This window comes from Gouania willdenowi, chromosome 20, assembly GCF_900634775.1.
Source record: "Gouania willdenowi chromosome 20, fGouWil2.1, whole genome shotgun sequence".
Classification (NCBI taxonomy): Eukaryota; Metazoa; Chordata; class Actinopteri; order Blenniiformes; family Gobiesocidae; genus Gouania; species Gouania willdenowi.
The window spans coordinates 28,399,584-28,422,111 of record NC_041063.1 but is presented as its reverse complement, the minus strand read 5'-3'; the positions used below and the strand labels follow the sequence as shown (position 1 = coordinate 28,422,111).

The following is a 22,528-nucleotide window of genomic DNA, read 5'->3' as shown; positions in this document are numbered from 1 at the left end:
TCTCTCTCTCTCTCTCTCTCCTGTAGACACGGAGCTGGGCGGAGTCTGTTCCTGCTCCTCCACCTGTGCTTCTCTTTTTGGGGTTTAGGTATGTTTTGTTTGTTTCTGATGGGACCGGCTGTCCTGTTTTCATTTCCAGGAGTAGATTGGGTTTATTTCTTTCTTCGTTTGGATGTGGTACTGGCTTCTACGGCCCAGTACCACATCTTTTTCTTCTTTTTGGCCGGTCCACCAGGTAAACTTTGTTTAAAGTTTATTAGTTTAAGGATATGGGATGGTTTGGGGTTTTTTGTGTCCTTTATTTGTGTTTAACATTATTCTGTTCTTCAGGTTCCTGAGCTTTCTTCTTCTTTTTTTTTTTTTGGAGAAGTAAATAATAGTTAACAGTTATAAAATCCTAATTGTTTTCCCGTGTCCTTCCTAATGTGTAACAGTGTTCCTCTTGTGAATCAGGGTCTGACATGGACACCATATTCACTGCCATGTTGCTTCCTCGGGCTCATGCTACCAGTGGTTCTAACTATTCTGGCTCAAGATGTTCAAAATGCGTGACCGTCACATGATGCATGTAGACGCGTTTGTTCCCAGAAGTTATTGGCAGATCATTCAAATCTATTGATTCCAAGAGACATAACTGGGATTTTTGGTAATTTGTCATCAATAACTGCATTGATTTACAATATCCCTTTAAATGTTGTCACTTAGCTTAAAGAGAATTGGAACGCTCCTTATCATGGCCACCACTTAAACACTTTCAGGGATAAAGAAAGTGGATAGGAAAGTAGATAGAAGGGAATATTAGGATGCAGCCAAAAAGTCACTGACACAAACTAAAAGCTTGTGCTTTTATTTTGAAACACAAATTGGCCACTACAAGAGAAATTCTCTTTTCATGGCAAATAAAAAAGGAAAGAAAAATACCTGCATTTTTGGTGCTTTTAATGTGAAAAACATTCAGGCAAGTCAGAGAGGAAGCTCCAGAATAAAAGTCTGTGAACATTCAAACGTCAAAATAAAACATCCTGAAAAGAAATGAGGAGTCAGGCACTGTAAGAAGAGAAAAGAGGAAATTTGAAAAAAACAAACAAAAAACAACATAAAAATCACACATTTTGGAGGGAAAAAAAAAATCACCTTTAAATCTTAATGAAAAGCACAAAAAGTCTTATTTTGAAGTCACATCTTTTTTCATGAAAATGCTTTCAATCAAGTTTTTTTTTCTTTATTTCTGTTATTTGACCTCTGATTTCTTTTATTTTGACAAAGCAATAACAAACACATATTTGTCAAACTTTTATTCTGAAACGTTTCCCAGGTTGAGTAATTTTCAAACCATTTTTTTTAATTTAGTCATTTCTCTCAAATGCTTTCCTGTGAAGTTTTGTAAATTGTTAATAATCTTTTCCTCCAATTTTTCTAATTTATTTAAATATTCAGTGACTACTTCTACTTTCCATTTTATTTTGAAATCTTTGATTATATAGCAATTTCCTCCCTTTGGTCCACAGCGGGGCGTGTCCCTGCATGTTGTGCTTCAGTGCTCTGATTGGTGGAGACCTGAGTTTGTGTATTTACAGTTGGATTGTTTGACGCACAGTTACGCTCTTTTTTATGTGAAGAAGATTGAGTGGAAGTCCCTGAACGTAGCATGAGAGACACCCCTAAAATAAGCATATTTAAAAACTGTTTTTGAGTTGTAATGTTAACGTCTCAACGTGCCGCTCTAAGTCGTCTCTGAGGAATGGAGTGAGACGACTGAGGTTCACCAGCAGTCAGTGAACGCCTCACAGACAGAGCGTGTGGCGTTCGAGTGCTTGGTTCAGCAGGAGGACAAACAGAATCAGGCAGCAACGATTGTCTGAGCAGCAAAAAGAAGACCAACCAGGGCTCGGATTAGTTGGCGGGGACAGAGGGTGGGGGTGAGGCTTGGTCCCTGAGATTGTGGGAGTTGACCAATCAGAGGGGACGTATATGTATATATATGTGGGCGGAGCTCGGCCCTTTATGACTAAGAGTCAGTGTCTGTGTGACCGGAGGTCAGCGGGTGGGCGTCGGACATGCTTAAGGTCAGTTTTAGAGGAGGTGCAGGGAGGGGGCGGAGTCTCAGTAATCTGTCCCACCCTCAGGGTGGGGGCGTGGTCACAGGGCGGTGGAGGTGATCTTCTTCATCCCTCGCCGCTGGGCCAGACTGGAACATCCCACAGGCTCTAGGACCGGGGGGACGTTTCTGCTGAGGGCGGAGTAGGTAGCCGCCATCGCCCCCTAAAGGACAGATGGGCTCGTTACAAATTAGGGTGAGGGGAGGTGGGAGGGGGTGGGGCTCTGTGCTCACCTTGACCAGGTGAGGGGCGTCCTGGCGGTTCAGGGTGTATTTGGGCAGCTGGTCCCGGTGGGTCACCCACGGGTGTCTCAGCACCTGGCCGGCCGTCAGCCGCTGGTGGGGATCCACGTGCAGCATGCGGGACACCAGATCCTACACAGGTCAGGGGTTAGCTCTGAGATCAAGGGTCAAAGGTCAGAGGTCTTACCTTAGCCTCCATGGACACAGAGGTCCAATACCCCCCGCTGAGGGAGAACTTCCCACTGCCAATACGAGCCAGGATCTCCTCAGGGGTGTCCTCTGGACCGTTAGCAAAGGGCGTAAACCTGCAGGGGGACAGTGGGGGGGAAACAGATGAGGACGGGCGGGGAGGGGGTGTGGGGGGTTAGGTGATGACTGTACCCTGTCAACATGGTGTAGAGGAGGACTCCCAAACTCCAGATGTCACAGGCAGCATCATAGCCCTGCTTCTTCAGCACCTGGAACAGAGACAGAGTGAGCCGATCTCCACTGGGGGTGTGTCCTATAGGGCTATCTCAGGGGTGGCAAATCCTGGTCCTCAAGAGCCACTATTCAGCATGTTTTAGATGTTTCCCTCTTCCAACACACCTGATGAAATGACCAGGATGGTTATCAGGATTCTGCAGAGCTTGATGATGAGTTCATCATTTGAATCAGGTGTGTTGGAAGAGGGAAACATCTAGAACATGCTGGATAGTGGCTCTTGAGGACCAGGATTTGCCAACCCTGGTCTATCTAAAAGGGTGGGGGGGCGTATCCTCTAGGAGTATCTAATGGATGGGGGCGTATCCTCTAGGAGTATCTAATGGGGGTGTGCCATATTGACTAACTGGGGGGGGGGGGGGGGGGGGGGGGGGGGGGGTCATATAGGAGTATCTAATGGATGGGGCGTGTCCTCTAGGAGTATCTAATGGGGGTGTGCCATATTGACTAACTGGGGGGGGGCGTGTCATATAGGAGTATCTAATGGATGGGGGCGTGTCCTCTAGGAGTATCTAATGGATGGGGGCGTGTCCTCTAGGAGTATCTAATGGGGGTGTGCCATATTGACTAACTGGGGGGGGCGTGTCATATAGGACTATCTAATGGAGGGGGCTTGTCCTATAAGAGTATCTAATGGGCGTGTCCCATAGGACTATCTAATGGGGGTGTGTCCAATAGTAATATCTAATGTCACGTGTCCTATAGGTTTATCCAACAGTGGGGGTGTGGGCGGGGGGCATGTCTTACCTCTGGAGCTACAAAGTTAGCGGTGTAGCATGGCGTCATTAACAGTCCGTTCTCAGCTCTGAGTTGTTTTGAAAAGCCAAAGTCACAAATCCTGATGGACTCAGCGTTGCCGCTCTCGTCCATGTACAGGATGTTGCTGGGCTTCAGGTCCCTGTGGACCACCTGAGAGAACACACACACACACACACACACACACACACACACACACACACACACACACACACACACACACACACACACACACACACACACACACACACACACACACACACACACACACACACACACACACACACACACACACACACACACACACACACACACACACACACAGGGTGACCACCTCCAGACTGCTGCTAGGCTCCACCCCCTCCCACCCACCCAGTACCCACCCCCTGCACGTGCAGGTACTCCAGCGTCCTGGTGATGGTGTAGAGGACGGCGCTCGCCTCACGCTCAGAGAAAAACTTCTGACGCAGGATTTTATCCAGCAGCTCTCCTCCTTTCATCAGCTCCGTCACCAGGAAGACGGAGCGTCCGTCATCGTACACCTAGACACATGGGGTCAGTTTGTCACATTGATCACAGATCAATCACTGATTGATTGATCAATGACTCACGTCTTTGAGGGTGATGATGTTTGGATGCTGTCCATATCTCAGTAGGATCTCCACCTCCTCCGTGGGGTCTCTCTTTGCTTTATTAATAATCTGAGAACAGATGAGTGACATCACACACACACTCTGATGTAATAGTGGGCATCAAATATACTCCATACATCAAATGTGTTACGTGACGTTAATAAAAGATAGACACTAATGACTCTATACCACTATTTTTACTCAATGAGAGCTTTTGAGTTGGTTCAGACTGAATGTTGGTGGGGGGGGGGGGGGGGGGGGGGGGGGGTGCACTGAAAATCAAAATCAATCATGATAATGGTTGAATAATTGAATCGTAGCACCCTGAATCGTAATCAAATCAAATCAAATTGTGAGGTTACTTAGATGGAACAGCCCTAATATATAGACATATTGCTGTCATTTTATAAACCAAAGGGTTGAATTTAACATTCGTACAGTGATTGAGGATAAAATATCGAGTTATATATCGTACATCGTGACTTACCCCAAAAATATTGAGATATTGGTTTAAAGCCATATGGTGTAGACCAGTGTTGTGCAGTCAGGGTAGGCAAGGTAGGCAGTGCCTACCCAAAGGTGAACAGTCTCACTCTGCAGTTAGGCAGGAGGAGGAGACAGAAGGAGGCCACACCCTCTCTCAAAAGTACATTGCTGCTCTGCCTCTGTTCTCATAGTGGGGTTTTATGTGTTTGCACATGCTCAGTCCGTTCCCCAAGATGAAAACCATTCACGTCCAAAGGCAGCTCTCTACGCTGCCTTTGGACATAACCATGCTATGCTAAATGCTATACGTACGTTCACAGTGCATTAGTTAATTGATCCAGCGTGGCTGCTGCTACGTTCTCTAGCTAGTGGGCAAGATAACACTACAGTCAGGATGACAGCGCTAGAGATGATGAATAAACTTTTTTTTGAGGAAAAACGACATCTTTTAAAAGATGGAGACCAACACCTGAGCTACCAGACCTTCAGCAAAGGTAAAGTCAGAACATTGTTGGTTCTTTCTACAGTGAATGGAACAAAAGGAAGGATTGACTTTGTGGATGCTCCTCACTGAGGATGTTCTGAGTTGTTGTTGTCATTTTCTCCATGTTTCTGTGTTTCCAACACAAACAACAGATGTGCTGTCGTGTCATGAGATATATGTTGTTGGAGAGTATGGAGGCTATATTAAATAATGTTTATGTTTCTTTAATAGTGTTTATGATGGTGATTTTGTTAGATGATAAATACTTGTTTTTTCTTTCTTATTATGAATTTTATATTTTGATAAGCGCATTGAGATGACTTTGTTGGACATTGTGCTATACAAATAAAGTTGATTTGAATTAACACTTTCCAGCAGAAACATATGAAATTGTCTTTGGTGGTCTCCATTTGGAACGCCCTGCCTACCCAACCCTCGTGCTCACGACATGTCATTGGTGTCGACCTACTCTGACCTCTGACCCCTGAGGTCATCCTCACCTTTACGGCATACTCCATCCCTGTGCTCTTGTGCAGGCAGCGTTTACAGACAGAGTACGAGCCCACACCAATGTCCTCTTTGATCTCATAAGAGTCCGAGAACTGAGACACACTCCTGTGAAGTTGCTGCACACACACACATATTAACATTAGTAACACATACACACACACACAGGCGTTGATGAAGTCGTCAGTGATCAACCTGTACGATGGTGTTGTGGACGGGTTCGTCGTCCTCCTCACTGATGGCCACAAAGCTGAAGCCTCTGAACAGCTGGTGAGCGTTAGCACTGGGGGGGATGCCGGGCGAGTCTGAGGGAGAGAGGGGCGGAGTCACAGGTGGGCCACACCCCCACACATACACAGTGGGTGACAGGTTGTGTAGTAGTGTTACCTCGGGGTGTCTTAGCTGTAAACTCTGGGTCGAAGTAGAATGTGTCATCTGGGCGTCCTCCAGCAGGTTTGAACGGGGGGTGGAGCTCTCTGCGAAGGAGCTTCTGGAGGGGCCGCAAAACATGGAGAAGGTTAGGGGTGTTAGGGTTAGGAGGGTTAGGGTTAGGAGGGTTAGGGGGAGGAGGACAGAGGGACTAACGTTCCAGTCGATGGACAAGAAGAACTGGTGTCTCTTTATTTCTTCCACTCCGTCTGCTCCAGCTCCTGGAACACAAACACGAGTGAAGGACATAACCCCACGCTAACATGCTAACACGCTAACAGTGTGTGTGTTACCCAGTCTGTTGCCAGGGTTACGTTTAAAGAGGTTTCTGAGGAGACTTTGAGCCTCTGAGCTCAGAAACTGAGGCATTCCCAGCTTAGCCCTGTAGGGGGCAGCACAGAGTTAGTGACACACACACACACACACACACACACACACACACACACACACACACACACACACACACACACACACACACACACACACACACACACACACACACACACACACACACACACACACACACACACACACACACACACACTGACTTGAGGATCATTGTCATGGTCTCCTTGCGATCCTTCCCCTGGAATGGCAGCGTCCCTGTCAGCATCTCAAACTGAAACAAGAGGGGGGGGCTTAGACTAGTCCACACCCATAAACACACCCTGAGGACAGTGTGTGTGTGTGTGTGTGCTACCATCAGTACTCCGTACGACCACCAGTCAGCGGTGTGTGTGTGTCCTCTCCTGTTGACCACCTCTGGAGCCATGTACTCCACCGTCCCACAGAACGAGAAGGCTTTGTTCTCATGGTCCACGGACTCCTTACTGAGACCAAAGTCTGATAAAAAAATCACAGAAACAAACAAACAAAGAAATAAACAAACAAACAATATTTACTGAGACCAAAGTCTGATAAACAACAAACAGAGATATCCAACTCTTTAGGACCTGTACTACAAAGCTAGATTTATCTCCGTTAGCTTCACCTAACCAAACACTGTCCGTCAGACAGAAGCTGTCCTACTAATCTAGATATCAACTCACTAAGTTAATCAGGTGATTTCAGTCTGGTTACGTGCACGCTCCAGTGACAGAGAAGGAGATTACAGCATCCGACCAATTACACAGAGAAACCGTAGAACGTCACAATTGAGGAATAATTCATTAAAAATATGAAGAATTAAAATCAATAATTCAGACCAAAAACCAAACTGTTGCTGCAGTAAAAGCAGAAAGTAATTAATGCAGAAGTGTTAATGATTAAGTTAGTGAGATAATAAACGGAGAATAAACAAACACTTTCTCTTTGACTATGTCTATATCGCTGATGCTGCGTTCATACAGAATATATTTATATTATCTACAGGACTGAGGCTCTCAGTGTCACCACACAAGACATCAATTCATTCATTTATTAATTCATGGGTCTGAAAGAGTCCAACCCTCAGGTTTTATCATCTGACTAATGTAGATATTAATCTCTATGTTTCCTATAGGATATGATGATAAATAAAGAATAAATAATCTATATCCTGTCAGCGTCACATCAGATCTACAGAGACGTGTTCACAACTTTTATTGGACAGATCGTTTTATAAGAGCTCTGATTGGTCAGGAGGCGGAGCTTTAGTACTCACTAAGAGTACAGTCTAAGTTACCATGATGATTTAGTCTAAGTTACTATGGTGATTTAGTCTAAGTTACCATGGTGATTTAGTCTAAGTTACTATGGTGATTTAGTTTAAGTTACTATGGTGATTTAGTCTAAGTTACTATGGTGATTTAGTCTAAGTTACCATGGTGATTTAGTCTAAGTTACTATGGTGATTTAGTCTAAGTTACTATGGTGATTTAGTCTAAGTTACTATGGTGATTTAGTCTAAGTTACTATGGTGATTTAGTCTAAGTTACTATGGTGATTTAGTCTAAGTTACTATGGTGATTTAGTCTAAGTTACCATGGTGATTTAGTCTAAGTTACTATGGTGATTTAGTCTAAGTTACCATGATGATTTAGTCTAAGTTACCATGGTGATTTAGTGTAAGTTACTATGGTGATTTAGTCTAAGTTACCATGGTGATTTAGTCTAAGTTACCATGGTGATTTAGTCTAAGTTACCATGATGATTTAGTCTAAGTTACCATGGTGATTTAGTCTAAGTTACTATGGTGATTTAGTCTAAGTTACTATGGTGATTTAGTCTAAGTTACCGTGGTGATTTAGTCTAAGTTACCGTGGTGATTTAGTCTAAGTCACTATGGTGATTTAGTCTAAGTTACCATGGTGATTTAGTCTAAGTTACCATGATGATTTAGTCTAAGTTACTATGGTGATTTAGTCTAAGTTACCATGATGATTTAGTCTAAGTTACCATGGTGATTTAGTCTAAGTTACTATGGTGATTTAGTCTAAGTTACCATGGTGATTTAGTCTAAGTTACCATGATGATTTAGTCTAAGTTACTATGGTGATTTAGTCTAAGTTACTATGGTGATTTAGTCTAAGTTACCGTGGTGATTTAGTCTAAGTTACTGTGGTGATTTAGTCTAAGTCACTATGGTGATTTAGTCTAAGTTACCATGGTGATTTAGTCTAAGTTACCATGATGATTTAGTCTAAGTTACTATGGTGATTTAGTCTAAGTTACCATGATGATTTAGTCTAAGTTACCATGGTGATTTAGTCTAAGTTACCATGATGATTTAGTCTAAGTTACCATGGTGATTTAGTCTAAGTTACTATGGTGATTTAGTCTAAGTTACCATGGTGATTTAGTCTAAGTTACCATGGTGATTTAGTCTAAGTTACCATGGTGATTTAGTCTAAGTTACCATGATGATTTAGTCTAAGTTACCATGGTGATTTAGTCTAAGTCACTATGGTGATTTAGTCTAAGTTACCATGGTGATTTAGTCTAAGTTACCATGGTGATTTAGTCTAAGTTACCATGATGATTTAGTCTAAGTTACCATGGTGATTTAGTCTAAGTTACTATGGTGATTTAGTCTAAGTTACCATGGTGATTTAGTCTAAGTCACCATGGTGATTTAGTCTAAGTTACCATGGTGATTTAGTCTAAGTTACCATGGTGATTTAGTCTAAGTTACCATGGTGATTTAGTCTAAGTTACCATGGTGATTTAGTCTAAGTTACCATGGTGATTTAGTCTAAGTTACTATGGTGATTTAGTCTAAGTTACCATGGTGATTTAGCCTAAGTTACCATGGTGATTTAGTCTAAGTTACAATGGTGATTTAGTCTAAGTTACAATGGTGATTTAGCCTAAGTTACCATGGTGATTTAGTCTAAGTTACCATGGTGATTTAGTCCTGCAAGACGTTATCCAGCTTTGTAGTCCAGCACACACTGATTAAGAGGAAATCTAGCTTTGTAGTACGGGCCAGAGAGAACAACACAAAGAGATACACACATCTGTGTGCGTTAGTGTGTGTGTGTACCAGTCAGTTTGATGTGTCCTTCCTCGTCCAATAGGATGCTGTAACACACAAACAGAGTCAGTACAGAACACAACCCTCTGTGTGAGTGTGTGTGCGTGTACTTTTCTGGTTTCAGGTCTCTGTAAATGATCCCGAGGCCGTGGAGGTGATCAAGAGCCAGAGCCAGTTCAGCCAAATAGAACTTTACATCCTCCTCAGTGAACATCACCTACACACACACACACACTATTACGGCAGGTCTGTGTGTGTGTGTGTGTGTTCTCACCTCCTTAGACAGACGAGTAAACAGGTCTCCACCTCTGAGAAAGTCCAGGATCAGGTAGAGTTTCCCTTCAGTCTGAAAGGCTGGAGAAAGACAAGAAAAGATGAGAGGGTTGGGTTTATTCCCTGAGTGAAGTTCTTAGGTCTGGATTAAAGGGGCAGTATGATGGTTTAGCTGCAGTGATCTACATCTCTTTAGCCTCATTCAGAGGGTCAAAGTTGAAAAAGTTGTGTTTCCTCCTTAACTTGTTAATCCACATTTTGTAAAAAGTCTTTAAACGGGACAGTTGGATTTTTCTCGTTCCTAGCGTCACCTACTGGAAACTCCTCCTCCTGACAATCCTCTCCTCCTACCATGAACATAATACACGCCTCCTAGAATGTGAGCTCCTCCCTCTCCAACTATCCAACAGCTAAAACAAACACTGCGGTTTAATAAAGAATATATATTATAGTTTATTGTCATATATGTAAATACAAACTGCACTACTTTTTCTGCTGCTTGTGTCTGAGATATTTGTGATCGTGTCGGGAGTCACTGCTCGGAGCCACGTCCATTGATTACAACCATCAGCTATTAGCACTCCGTGCTAATGCTACACCAGTCTATGCAGCAAGAACCCACATCCTTCGTGAACTGAGGAGGAAACGGCGGGGATGTGGCGAGCAAAGAGGAGAAGAAATCAGCCTGTCCATCATTATGTGGAATGTTACATCTATCTCCAAGAAAATGGACAAGCTAGCGGCGCTAACTCGGCATGAGAAGCTCACAGCGCTAACGCCGGACACGGTTGTGAACGACTTCCAACTTTTATGCGGTGACAGGACGACGGAGAGCGGGAAGCGTAAAGGAGAATGTCTGGCTGTGTAAATGATAGATGTGTAATCAGTGATCACTATCACACACACATCATGAAACAGTGTTTGTCTGACTCACAATCACAATAGTCTCTTAAATATCATGTGTTTAACAAGAGTGTGTGAATAGCAAAAAGAAAATCGCGAGTGATCAGCTGTTGTGTGGGGTCAGCGTCTACAGACACGCCCACTCATGAATATGCATAAGTAGGCCACAAATCAGCCTGTTTTGAGAACTGATCAGAAAGTGACTTTTCAGAGGCTCAAACTCTAGAAAATAAACCTCAAATACTATGTTTTTATGTTTTTAGAACAAATGGAGATGTGTGAAAAATAGCATCATACTGGATGTTCTTAGTTCTGGATAAAGTTCTAATTCTGGTTAAGGTTCTTAGGTCTAGTTAAGGTTCTTAGTTCTAGAGAAGGTTCTTAGTTCTAGTGAAGGTTCTTAGGTCTAGTTAAGGTTCTTAGGTCTAGTAAAGGTTCTTAGGTCTAGTAAAGGTTCTTAGGTCTAGTAAAGGTTCTTAGTTCTAGTGAAGGTTCTTAGTTCTAGTTAAGATTCTTAGTTCTAGTTACGGTTCTTAGGTCTAGTAAAGGTTCTTAGGTCTAGTAAAGGTTCTTAGTTCTCGTTAAGGTTCTTAGTTCTCGTTAAGGTTCTTAGGTCTAGTTAAGGTTCTTAGGTCTAGTTAAGGTTCTTAGGTCTAGTAAAGGTTCTTAGTTCTAGTTAAGGTTCTTAGGTCTAGTTAAGGTTCTTGGTTTTAGTTACGGTTCTTAGGTCTAGTTACGGTTCTTAGGTCTAGTTACGGTTCTTAGGTCTAGTTAAGGTTCTTAGTTCTAGTTAAGGTTCTTAGGTCTAGTTAAGGTTCTTAGGTCTAGTTAAGGTTCTTAGGTCTAGTTAAGGTTCTTAGGTCTAGTAAAGGTTCTTAGTTCTAGTTAAGGTTCTTAGTTCTCGTTAAGGTTCTTAGGTCTAGTTAAGGTTCTTAGGTCTAGTTAAGGTTCTTAGGTCTAGTTAAGGTTCTTGGTTTTAGTTAAGGTTCTTAGGTCTAGTTAAGGTTCTTAGGTCTAGTTACGGTTCTTAGGTCTAGTTACGGTTCTTAGTTCTAGTTACGGTTCTTAGTTCTAGTTACGGTTCTTAGGTCTAGTTAAGGTTCTTAGTTCTAGTTAAGGTTCTTAGGTCTAGTTAAGGTTCTTAGTTCTAGTTAAGGTTCTTAGGTCTAGTTAAGGTTCTTAGTTCTAGTTAAGGTTCTTAGGTCTAGTTAAGGTTCTTAGGTCTAGTTAAGGTTCTTAGGTCTAGTTAAGGTTCTTAGGTCTAGTTAAGGTTCTTAGGTCTAGTTAAGGTTCTTAGTTCTAGTTAAGGTTCTTAGTTCTAGTTAAGGTTCTTAGTTCTAGTTAAGGTTCTTAGTTCTAGTTAAGGTTCTTAGTTCTAGTTAAGGTTCTTAGGTCTGAACTAATGTATTGATGAGCTCTAGTTATTGATTGATTGTAACTGTAACTCACCGTAGTGGAGTTTAACAATGAACGGGTGGTTGACCTCAACCAGGATGTCTCGCTCCATCTTTGTCCTGACACGGTCACGCACTGCGCACACACACACACACACACACTTAGAATGTGAGTGCCACACAATGATAGAAACGTGTGTGTGTGTTTCTACCTTTCAGCGTGGCCTTCTTCAGGACCTTCATGGCGTAAAGTTGACCAGCATCTGGACCCACGACTTTCCTCACCAGAAACACCTGCGCGCACACACACACACACACACACACACACACACACACACACACACACACACACACACACACACACACACACACACACACACACACACACACACACACACACACACACACACACACAGAGTCAGACTAATGATTGGCTGTTAACTGTGGGTGGGCGGGGCTTACTTTGCCAAAGCTGCCTTGTCCCAGAACCTTACGCAGCTCAAACTGATGAGAGTCGGCTTTTTCTGAGCCTTCCTTCACATGATGAGTGATGTTAAACTCAGTGATTGGAGCCTCATCCTGTCAGACACAAAGCAGGGATTAATAATACACACATCCTGTCAGACACAGAGCAGGGATTAATAACACACACGCACACGCATCTTGTCAGATGTAGAGCAGGGATTAAGACACACACATCCTGTCAGACACAGAGCAGGGATTAAAAATACACACACATCCTGTCAGACACAGAGTAGGGATTAATAACAATAATAATAATAATAATTAATATAATAATTAATAATAATCCCACAGACAGAGGTACTCTCTGTGCCCTGTGTTTGGTCTTCCAGGCTGGTACTCACAGGTGACCAGCAGCAGGAGAACCCTCCCGACAGCAGCAGAGCCTTCAGCACACACCGCAGCTCCTCCAGAGCACACACACACGCATACACACACGCCAGTTTGACCCACTGCGACCTGGCACAGTGAGCACACACACCGCACACAGGGAGGAGGGTCCAAAACTGGACCTGGGATCCCCCTGAATCCCCCTCAGCCAGCTGTGACCTTCACCTCAGGTTTATATTCCCTCAGAGTGACCTGACAGGCATAAACACGGAGGGAAAAACCACAGCACAAAGGCTGAAGACACACACGTCTCCAAAAAAAACTAAGAACTAAAAGACAAAAGTGACTAAAAACCAAACCTAAACACACAAACCTGAACCTGAACCTAAAGCTGTGCAAAGAAAAAAATTACTGTTTTTTTTAAATATGTTTTATTTGATAAATAAAACAAACTTCCACGATTTTGGATATCTACAAAGAATAAAACTTTGCACACACCGATTATTAATACTAACTTTAAGTTATTTAATTAACGTGCATGCTAAATCCTAAGCCCCACCCCTCTCAAAGCTAATGCTAGCCTAGCCTGCAGGCTAAGACGTTGCTAGCGGTCTGAAACATGGCCTGAGAAACGCAGAAAAAACACTGGTAAACAAGTCAAATGATCTGATATAAAACACTTTAGTTTGAAGGATTTTATTTAAGCTTAAAGAATACATTTTATATTGTTTTGTACAAAGAAATAAATAACTTTTTGGTTGACAAATAATCATGATTTCAATTATGACTAAAATAATCATGATTATTATTTTTTAGATAATCGAGCAGTCCTACCTGAAACACGCGCACGCACGCACGCGCGCACACACGCACACACGCACACACACACACACACACACACACAAATAATGGATGTGTGGTCATAATATCCTGCTTTATTTAACTATCGTACAACTTTTTTAGCAATAAAACAATATCATTTTAAAAGTGGTTCAGTGACAGTACGTAATATATGACAGTATAAAAGTATCATAAATGATAAACAAGGAATTGTAATTAAGTAAATATTTTGTTTTATATAAACACATTAAGTGTGTTTTTATTTTAGTCTTTATATAATTTATATGTTTCCTCCAAGATAATTTATAGTTAATTATGACTCACAAGAACTTGGTATCAAAGACACGTTCAATTTTATCTTTATTTATTTCAAGTTTTATTTCTTCTTCAAATACTTCATTTTTGGTTCCAAAAATCATAAATTTAGTTTTTGCAATGTTAAGTGTTAATTTGTTAACATTAAACCAGCTTTTAATCACTGTCGTTTCTTTTTCTATTTTTACCAAAAGTTCATTTCATTTTTTTCCAGAACAAATTATGGTTTATCATCTGCAAATATAAAAAATTAAAAAGGTTTGATACACCACAAAGATCATTCATAAAAAATTGTAAATAATGTAGGACCAATCACAGAACCCTGTGGTACTCCACAAACTATATTTTTAAATCCAGATCTTGTATTTTCTAATTCAACACGTTGTTGCCTACTACACAGAGCAGGACCTCTGATCTGATCTAGTTTATCTATGAAATGTCTGTGATCAATAGTATCCAAGGACTTTTTCAAGTCAATGTAGATATTGATCATTATCTATAGCAGTGCTGTGCTTCTCTACTCTAACATAGACATTACTGTATACATACATAGTTGTTTTATTTTCACTGAAACCAAACTGATGCTGATTAAACAAGGTGTTTTTTTTCTATAACATTATTCAATTGTTTTGTAATAAGCTTTTCAGAGACTTTTGAGAATAATGAAATAATTGAGATTGGTCTATAATTTTCCATGAGATGTTGATCCATTTTTAAATATATGAACGACCTTTGCTATCTTCATATCATCTGGGAAAGTACCATGTTAGAATGATTGATTACATATGTGAGCCAATGGCTTAGCAATAAAATAAATAACTTCTTTAATAATCACCATATTAATGTGATGTATATATGTTGATGTTTTACTTTGAAAGGTTCTAACTTCTGTTATCCCACTCAAAAACATTGATTTCACATATAGATTTATAGTTTATTAGTCAAGACTTTTTCCTCATGAACCCATATTTTTTTGCATATGTTGGACAAAATAATTATTACATTCCTCCACTATTATTTATTGTTTGTTTAGTTTTACATTATATTTTATTATTGTCACACTAACACATGCAAAAAAACGCTAAGACACGCTATGACATACAATATGATATGCAAAGACATGCTAAAATAAGCTAAGGAATGCTAATAGACATTAAGGATGACAATGTGATACGACTGATGCAAACGTTAACGCTAAGATTAGAAATAAAGGAAAAGCAACAGATATACATCACACCTTCCACAGGTCACATGACCGTGTGTGTGTTTAAAGACCCAGAAATACTCAATCCAGATGGCTGAACATCTGTCCACACACACACACACACACACACGTCGATTTCTGTCTCTGAATAATTCAAGAAACCTTTTAGTCGTCTGTCAGCCGGAAGTCAGAGTGCATCACTGTGTGTGTGTGTGTGTGTGTGTGTGTGTGAGGTATTGAGGGCTCACTTTTTCTCAGACAGTCGATCCATAAAACCATCTCCTCTGCATTTAAAAATCAATAGACACACGCGCACACGTACATACGCACACACTCACTGTGCTGTTGAGCAGAGAGTCGTCCTCTCCAACAGAGTCGTCTGGATCCTGATGTGTGTCCTGGAACAACACACACACACACACACACACACACACACACACTTGTACATTTGGAATAACTGGATAAATTAAATAACTCCTCTCTATTTACAAATATACAAATGTTAATTTATATTTAAAAAAGAAAAGCTTTTATTGGGTTAAATTAAATAAATATATTTGTAGTGACGTGATCACCAGTTCAGCCAATACACCATCAGATAAACCAGTCATTAAAAAAAACACACTTCATTCATTCACAGTCACAGGATAACATGATCACTGATCAAACCATAACACCTCAAACTATGAAAGGGATTATGGGAGGATTTGGACATAAATCTCTAAACATTACATTTCCTGTTTTCAGGTCAAACAAAGTGTGTAAATGTGTAATATTTTCACAAAACTTTCACAGAAAGTCAGAAAATCAAACAACAAAAACATCAAACCACAAAAAGAAAACAATGGAGAACAAAGACCATCAATAAACAACAGACATTAAAAACAACAGGAAATACTACAAATACAAGATTAATGTCAACATTACAATTTTATTTTTTATTAAATGTTATGCACAGCACATTCATGCTTCTCAGTAACAGTAAAAATAATAAGTGTACAACAACACTATAAAAATAAATAAAGAGGAATTGTATAAAGGAAATCAGAATAAGGCAGATCAGTCTAGATTAAAGAGGTTACAAAGCAGTCAGATGTCTAACCTTTAAATAGATCATTGATCAAATGTGGATAAACTTCTTATTATTGATTAATTTGATGAATTCTATGTTTTATTTACACTCAATGCTGAATACTGTAAGTGTGGCTTAGTTTTCAGGAATTTAGATTTATGGATGTGGAATTAACCAAGTAAAATAATCAGATTATATTAAAGTTGTACTTTTTTGTTTTTGTATAACAACAGATTTACTGTAGCTTTTAAATTATTAATCACAAAATGTTCCAAATCCTCACAGAACAGTTCAAATACTGCTCAAATAAATCACACGTTACTTAAACTTCCGGTTTCACCTATAGGTGCTCTCTGACATGCACATGACGTCACAGAGAGGATGGCTGTGATTGGAGCATCTGTGGTATCTTATTTTCTGACGTAATAGAGCCGAAAGAGTGACGTCAGAGACTTTAAAACTAACTCTGACAGGTTTAAAGATTTGATGACGTCACTGACAGACAGTAAACACATACGCACGCACACTCGCTCTCACCTCCGCCCCGCCCACCCTCCTCCAGGGGTCCGCGAGCTGAGCCAGAGGCATCTCCGCTCCGGGGAAGTTGTTGTCGCTCCGTTTCCGGTCGATTAATCGGTTAATAAGTCGGTCCGAGCACGAGCCGTAGTTCACGGTCTGGTCCCGGATGTGCTGCGGAGCCAAGCCCCGCCTTTTCCGCTGGGAGGAACAGACTGATCCGCTCCTCCCAGGCCCCGCCTTACATTTCCTTATATGGAAGCTAGTGTCAGGTTATTGTGTGACGTCACCGCCGTCTTAGATTCAGGAGTTCCTTCTCAAATGTCATTTCAACGTCAATAAACTCCGTTTCCGGTGATCTAACTTTCATAATAAGGCGTTTTTCTGTTGGTCTCTTATTTACAAACGTCTCTCTCCCCACAAACACTTGATTTGTATAAAAATAAAAACATCAGATATCAATGTTTTATGATTGGATTAGAAACAAGATAGTCTTTATTCCACAATTGCAAATGATGAAAAATAGAAAAGTTATTGGACTGGTCTTTTTTTTATATATAAAGGTTGATTTGCATCTTTATCCTTAAAAAAAAAAAATATTTTCTATCATAAGAAAAGTTACTTCAATTCACAAAAAAATGCCAAATTTTTTTTTTTTTTTTTTAATCGGAGTTCCAAATAATTCCATTTGAACACTTTTTGATGAAAAGTTTATTTTAAGAAATAAACATACTTTTTGAAGAATTGAACTGGAATACAGAAAATATTTGGTCAACAATAGTTAATTATTTATTTTAAAATTATGCACTTCATTTATCACACGAACCACTTTCTTTAAAAATACTGATCAAATATTTGAGATGCTGTAAAGTTGACAAACCATTCCACAGGAGCAGACGTGAGCTTTCACGATGAATGACGCCCAAAATACTAAACTATTCTAAAATGTTAAAAACATACTGCATTTGTACATCAGCACTGTCCCCTGGCTGACTTAATATGAAATACTTTATCTTTGACCTTATGCTACAAAGCTAGATAATTATATCCTGAATTACTCTGTTAGCGGGCTTCAACTAAATAAACATTCGTGGTCAGAGAAGCTGTTTCACAAAAGGTGGATCAAACCGCTGATGTAATGTTGATTTTAGTCTGGTTTGACATATTGCCAAACCAATCACATGGAGGAACGTCACAACTGATGAATAATTCTTTAAAAAATATGAATTAAAATAAATAATTCAGACCAAAAACAACTGTTGCTGCAGTAAAAGCAGAAAGTAATTAACGAAGGAAATGAGTTTCAAATAAAAACAGACACTGATCACTTTTACCTCGTCTAATGTGTTCACACATCACCTTTCAATGGCCAGCTTGTTTTCTGAGAATCTGATTGGTCAAGAGGCAGGACTTTAGCAGTTGCTAACATACTGTCCAGAAAAAAAAAAAAAAAAAAAAAAAAAAAAAAAGCTGCTCGTGAGCAGGCTAGCCGTTCAGCATAAGTTACCATGGTGATTTAGCTCCAGTGAGCTTTGTAGTCCAGCACACTGAGTAAATCCCGGCTGTTGTGCTATAAAGGTCATCTTGCTTCGTAACACGCCTCCTTTAGGATAAAAGTTTAGTCATACTATATACAAAGTGTGTGTGTGTGTGTGAGGGGGGGAGAGAACAGTTCAGTCAAAGCATGATTAAAGCTTTTATTTTACAGCTTCCTATTTGTACAATTAATTTTGACACAAATATCTTCAATAAATACATAAATATATAAATGTACATATAAACAAAGGGAGCTCCGTCCCTCAGCTGATGGAGCGGAGCTTGGACCAGGGGTGTGTTCCTCTGACCTCCATCGGGGGCTCGTTGGAGTAGATGTGGTCACAGAGTTCACTGAGGGGGGGCTCTGGGTCAGAGCAGGAGAACTGAGCCGCCTCCTCTACCTCTCTACGGATCATAGTGTCTACTTCCTGTGGGAGGGACCATGAGGACGCGCTGTACACCAAGCAGGAAGTCCAAAAACACCAGTCATTGTGTGAGTGTGACTGACCTTAAACTCCTCTGCAGATGCCATGTTGTTGCTCAACATTCGTTCCCTCAGCAGAGAGATGGGGTCACTCTTACTGCGAACCTCCAGGATCTCCTCCCTGCTGCGGTAACTACAGGGTCAGAGGTCATAGTGTCAGGGCGTTCGAGGGGCCGCAGCGTCAGAGGTCTTACCTGATTCCAGGGTCACTCATACTGTGTCCATGGTAACGGTAAGTCTGCAGCTCCATCAGGATGGGACCCTAAAACACAGAAACAGCTCCTGTCAAGTTGCTACATTAGCTCCAGTGTTAGCGTAGCTCAGTCTCACCTTCTCAGCTCTGCAGTGATCGGCTGCAAACCTGGTGGCCTCACGCACACACAGAACATCCATCCCATCCACCTGGAAAGAGCACGGTCAGAGTGTGTGTGTGCGTGTGTGTGTGTGTGTGCGCGCGCAAGTGTTTGCAGCATCATACAAGAGCAGCAGATGCTAAGTGCATGCTCACACCTGTAACTGCCAGAAGGGGGCACTGCCCCCTCACTCTACTCTTGGTCATGGAGTGAAGCTCTGCCCACAAAGACACAGCATCAGCCCCGGACCGTCTGTAACAGGTCCCACCCCCCGTGTTGCTCACCCTAATCCCGGGGATGAAGTGTCCCCTGGTGTAGTAGCTTGTGCTAGCGGCGGAGCGTTCTACGGGCGTTCCCATGCCATAGCGGTTGTTCTCACACACAAAGATTACTGGGAGCTTCCACAGAGACGCCATGTTGAAGGCCTCAAACACCTGGCCCTGGGCCAAAAGGACAGGAGGAGGGGTCAGAGGCATGTAGGGTCAGGGATAATCACACCCTTACCTGATTGGCTGCCCCGTCTCCATAGAGCGTGACACACACTTGCTGGTTCCCCTGGTACTGACAGGCCAGGGCGATCCCCGCCCCCAGAGGAACCTGTGGACCAATCAGCATCAGCAAACAGATGCCATCACTAGAACACATGACTTTACCTGAGCACCGACAATCCCGTTACCGCCGTAGAAGTGTGGCGCGTACATGTGCATGGAGCCTCCCTTCCCTTTGGCCACGCCCCCTCTACGACCTGAGGAGAGCGCACACTAAGTCCAGTCCTCACCGTGTCCCAGAGCTCCGCCCCCTCTCACCTGTCAGCTCAGTGAAGATCTGTTTGAGGGACACGCCCCTAGTGTACGTGAAGCCGTGGGCGCGGTAAGCTGTGATCACATGATCAGAGCGGCTGATGGCGGCCTCGATGCCTGCAGCGCACGCTTCCTTTAACACACAATCATTACAGAAGCTATTATCATCATCAGCTCACACACCTACCTGTCCGTTGCATGTACACACACCCACCTGTCCGTCGTACAAGTGGCAGAACCCTCGGACCACCTTCTGCTTATACAGCTGATCCGCCTTCAGCTCCAGCCTCCGCAGCGTCTGCATAGTTTGGTAGAGCTGCAGGCCCTCCTTTCGGGTCAGCTGAGTGGTGTGGGCGGGGCCTGTCTCCAGCAGGTACAGCTCACAGGGCTGTAGAGTCAGATGATTCAGCTGATCAGTCACATGACCCACCTGACCAACACCAAGTCACCCTTTCACTCACCTTAAGGTCAAAGGTCACCTGAGCATTGAATTCAGCGAGGGGTTGAGACGCCACAGCCTGAGAACAGAGGCTAGGTTCAGTGGGCGTGGCCTATGAGTAGAAGCTAGGGTCAGTGGGCGTGGCCTGAGGGCACACCTGAGTTAGTACAGAGGAAGGAAATGAGGCTGCATCGTGGGGTTAGAGAGACACATATGCAGGAGTGGGCGGAGCTACAGATCAGAGACCCCACCCACCTCAGCCCAGTTAGTGTACACACAGTGAGGAGGGGACAGGGCTTACTGGGCTAACTAATGAAGCAGCACAGGTAGGTGGAGCCTCGGTCAGCTCTGATGGCGTCATCAGCGAGGCGTACTCTGATAGGTCGATCAGTAGCTGGGGAGCAGAGGAGCCAACCAATCAAAGTGGAGCCAGGAGACGGTCATGTGACAGTGTGGGGCTCCTCCTCCTTTATTAAAAGAACAGTAAAAGCTTTCCTGACGTTTGGTTTCAAACATTTGGGATTGGAGGACCTGAATCTGCGTCGACCAATCACACGCTCCATTATAAGGTGACGGACCCTGGCTGCATTAACCAATCACACACACTCCCTCAGTCACTGTAACAGCACTTCAGAGGATTCTGGGAAATGTAGTGCAGTAAAAGCATCAGTTACACAATAAACAATGACAATAAAATAAAGTAATAAAATGTTAAATAAAATAATGAATGAGGTTTGTTGTGGTGTCACTGAGGCAGGTGTCAAATTACAGACATCTGATGGTTTTTACCTCTGACACCGTCTGCGCCCCCTGAAAAAAACAAAAGAGAGTTTGCACCGGATTAATTTAACGTTTATTAAAACTAAAAAACATTAATTCAAACAATACATGTTTACCATTTAACCCCGATTGAATGTTACCATTTATTTTTTTTTATTTTGTTACGGATTGTTTACATTTGTTTTAAATTAAAGGAATCCCTTAAATGCTAACGATCACTAACTAACACGGTCACCATTTAAACCAGACCTCAGACAAACTGTGACACGGCTAATCTCAGGCTTTTGACGGCGTTAAAACAACACGAAGCTCAACGTAAAGTTGTGTTAAAGCACCAACTGGACAAAACGGGTCACAATAATCCAACAAAACAAATTTTAGAATTTTCAACGAACATGAACGCAAAAAGGTCAAACGAAGCAGGTGTTAGCGGCTAACATTAGCTGCTAACGTTAGCCGCTAACACCAGGTGAGCTGTTCACTGATCTTACCGCAGAGCCGCTGATCCTGCTCAGAGCGTTAGAGAGGAAGGACAGCGCGGACCTCATGATGGAATCACCGACAGCACAGACAGACGGGCGTCTGTGAGCAGAGCAGTCCGTCAGTCACTCGGAGCCGGAAGAAATCAGCAGTTGAGAACTTTGGTTCCTACCCACATTTATAGGGGCTGGAAGCGCGCACACACGAATGAAGCACATGGCCATGAAGTCACACACGCATGCGCACACACAAACAAAGCAAGTTGTCCTATTGTTGTGTAAATAAGGGGTTCTCAACCTAGGAGTCAGGACCCAATTTGGGGTCGCAAGACACTGGGAGGGGGTCACCAGATACTTTCAAGAAACTACAATTTTTTATTTTCATTTTTTTAACAAATTGAGCCCCTTTTTGCTTTTTTTTTTTTTTTTTTACCTTTTTTTCCAACAACTCCACCAAACTCACCATATTTTAACCTATTTTCTTCACTTTTTATTGCCATATTTTTGCTCATTTTAATGTATTTTTGCTACATTACTCACACTTCTGACACTTCTACATCACATTTTAATGTCTTTTCTGAACATATTTCCACTTTCCAGACATGTTCAGCACTAATAAACCATTTCTACCACTTTTACACCTAATGTCACATATGTTGACCATTATTGTCACTTTTAACTTCTTTCACCATTTGTCATGCCCATTATTTATCAGT

General features: G+C 42.0%; 2 protein-coding genes across 7 annotated transcripts; both read right to left on the bottom strand.

Moving 5' to 3' along the window:
* Positions 1 to 1,280: 1,280 nt before the first annotated feature.
* Positions 1,281 to 17,149, bottom strand: rps6ka3b (ribosomal protein S6 kinase, polypeptide 3b). The gene is made up of 22 exons (XM_028434062.1): positions 16,963 to 17,149; positions 15,692 to 15,751; positions 12,605 to 12,721; positions 12,355 to 12,436; positions 12,198 to 12,278; positions 9,847 to 9,926; positions 9,683 to 9,789; positions 9,582 to 9,619; positions 6,819 to 6,961; positions 6,667 to 6,737; positions 6,412 to 6,500; positions 6,275 to 6,339; positions 6,077 to 6,179; positions 5,885 to 5,994; positions 5,683 to 5,808; positions 4,192 to 4,281; positions 3,964 to 4,122; positions 3,572 to 3,733; positions 2,723 to 2,799; positions 2,529 to 2,646; positions 2,333 to 2,473; positions 1,281 to 2,262 (listed from the first exon to the last, which is right to left on the bottom strand). Exons 1-22 carry the CDS (start codon positions 17,011 to 17,013, stop codon positions 2,140 to 2,142), a joined length of 2,193 nt encoding a protein of 730 aa, XP_028289863.1. The 5' UTR covers positions 17,014 to 17,149; the 3' UTR covers positions 1,281 to 2,139.
* A 1,475-nt stretch (positions 17,150 to 18,624) lies between these two features.
* LOC114454414 (pyruvate dehydrogenase E1 component subunit alpha, mitochondrial-like) lies at positions 18,625 to 22,096 on the bottom strand. 6 transcript variants are annotated; one of them, XM_028434864.1, is made up of 13 exons: positions 21,825 to 22,096; positions 21,343 to 21,363; positions 20,855 to 20,947; positions 20,576 to 20,665; positions 20,329 to 20,502; positions 20,121 to 20,247; positions 19,968 to 20,059; positions 19,819 to 19,911; positions 19,599 to 19,754; positions 19,292 to 19,363; positions 19,156 to 19,223; positions 18,986 to 19,094; positions 18,625 to 18,905 (listed from the first exon to the last, which is right to left on the bottom strand). In XM_028434864.1, exons 1-13 carry the CDS (start codon positions 21,879 to 21,881, stop codon positions 18,741 to 18,743), a joined length of 1,317 nt encoding a protein of 438 aa, XP_028290665.1. In that variant the 5' UTR covers positions 21,882 to 22,096; the 3' UTR covers positions 18,625 to 18,740. The 6 variants fall into 6 exon arrangements, with proteins under 6 accessions (XP_028290665.1, XP_028290666.1, XP_028290668.1 ...); XM_028434865.1 differs by having other exon boundaries at positions 20,576 to 20,632; positions 21,825 to 22,092; XM_028434867.1 differs by having other exon boundaries at positions 20,855 to 21,020; positions 21,825 to 22,087.
* Between the last annotated feature and the right edge of the window lie 432 nt (positions 22,097 to 22,528).

Coding starts and splice junctions, on each gene's coding strand:
- LOC114454414 (XM_028434864.1), bottom strand. CDS start 21,881: ATGAGGTCCGCGCTGTCCTTCCTCTCTAACGCTCTGAGCAGGATCAGC. Junction 19,912..19,967: donor ACGGGATTGTCGGTGCTCAG/GTAAAGTCATGT, acceptor ATTGGTCCACAG/GTTCCTCTGGGGGCGGGGAT. Junction 18,906..18,985: donor CATCTGCAGAGGAGTTTAAG/GTCAGTCACACT, acceptor TCCCTCCCACAG/GAAGTAGACACTATGATCCG.
- rps6ka3b (XM_028434062.1), bottom strand. CDS start 17,013: ATGCCTCTGGCTCAGCTCGCGGACCCCTGGAGGAGGGTGGGCGGGGCG. Junction 9,927..12,197: donor CATTGTTAAACTCCACTACG/GTGAGTTACAGT, acceptor GTCTTTCTCCAG/CCTTTCAGACTGAAGGGAAA. Junction 9,620..9,682: donor AGAGACCTGAAACCAGAAAA/GTACACGCACAC, acceptor TGTGTGTTACAG/CATCCTATTGGACGAGGAAG.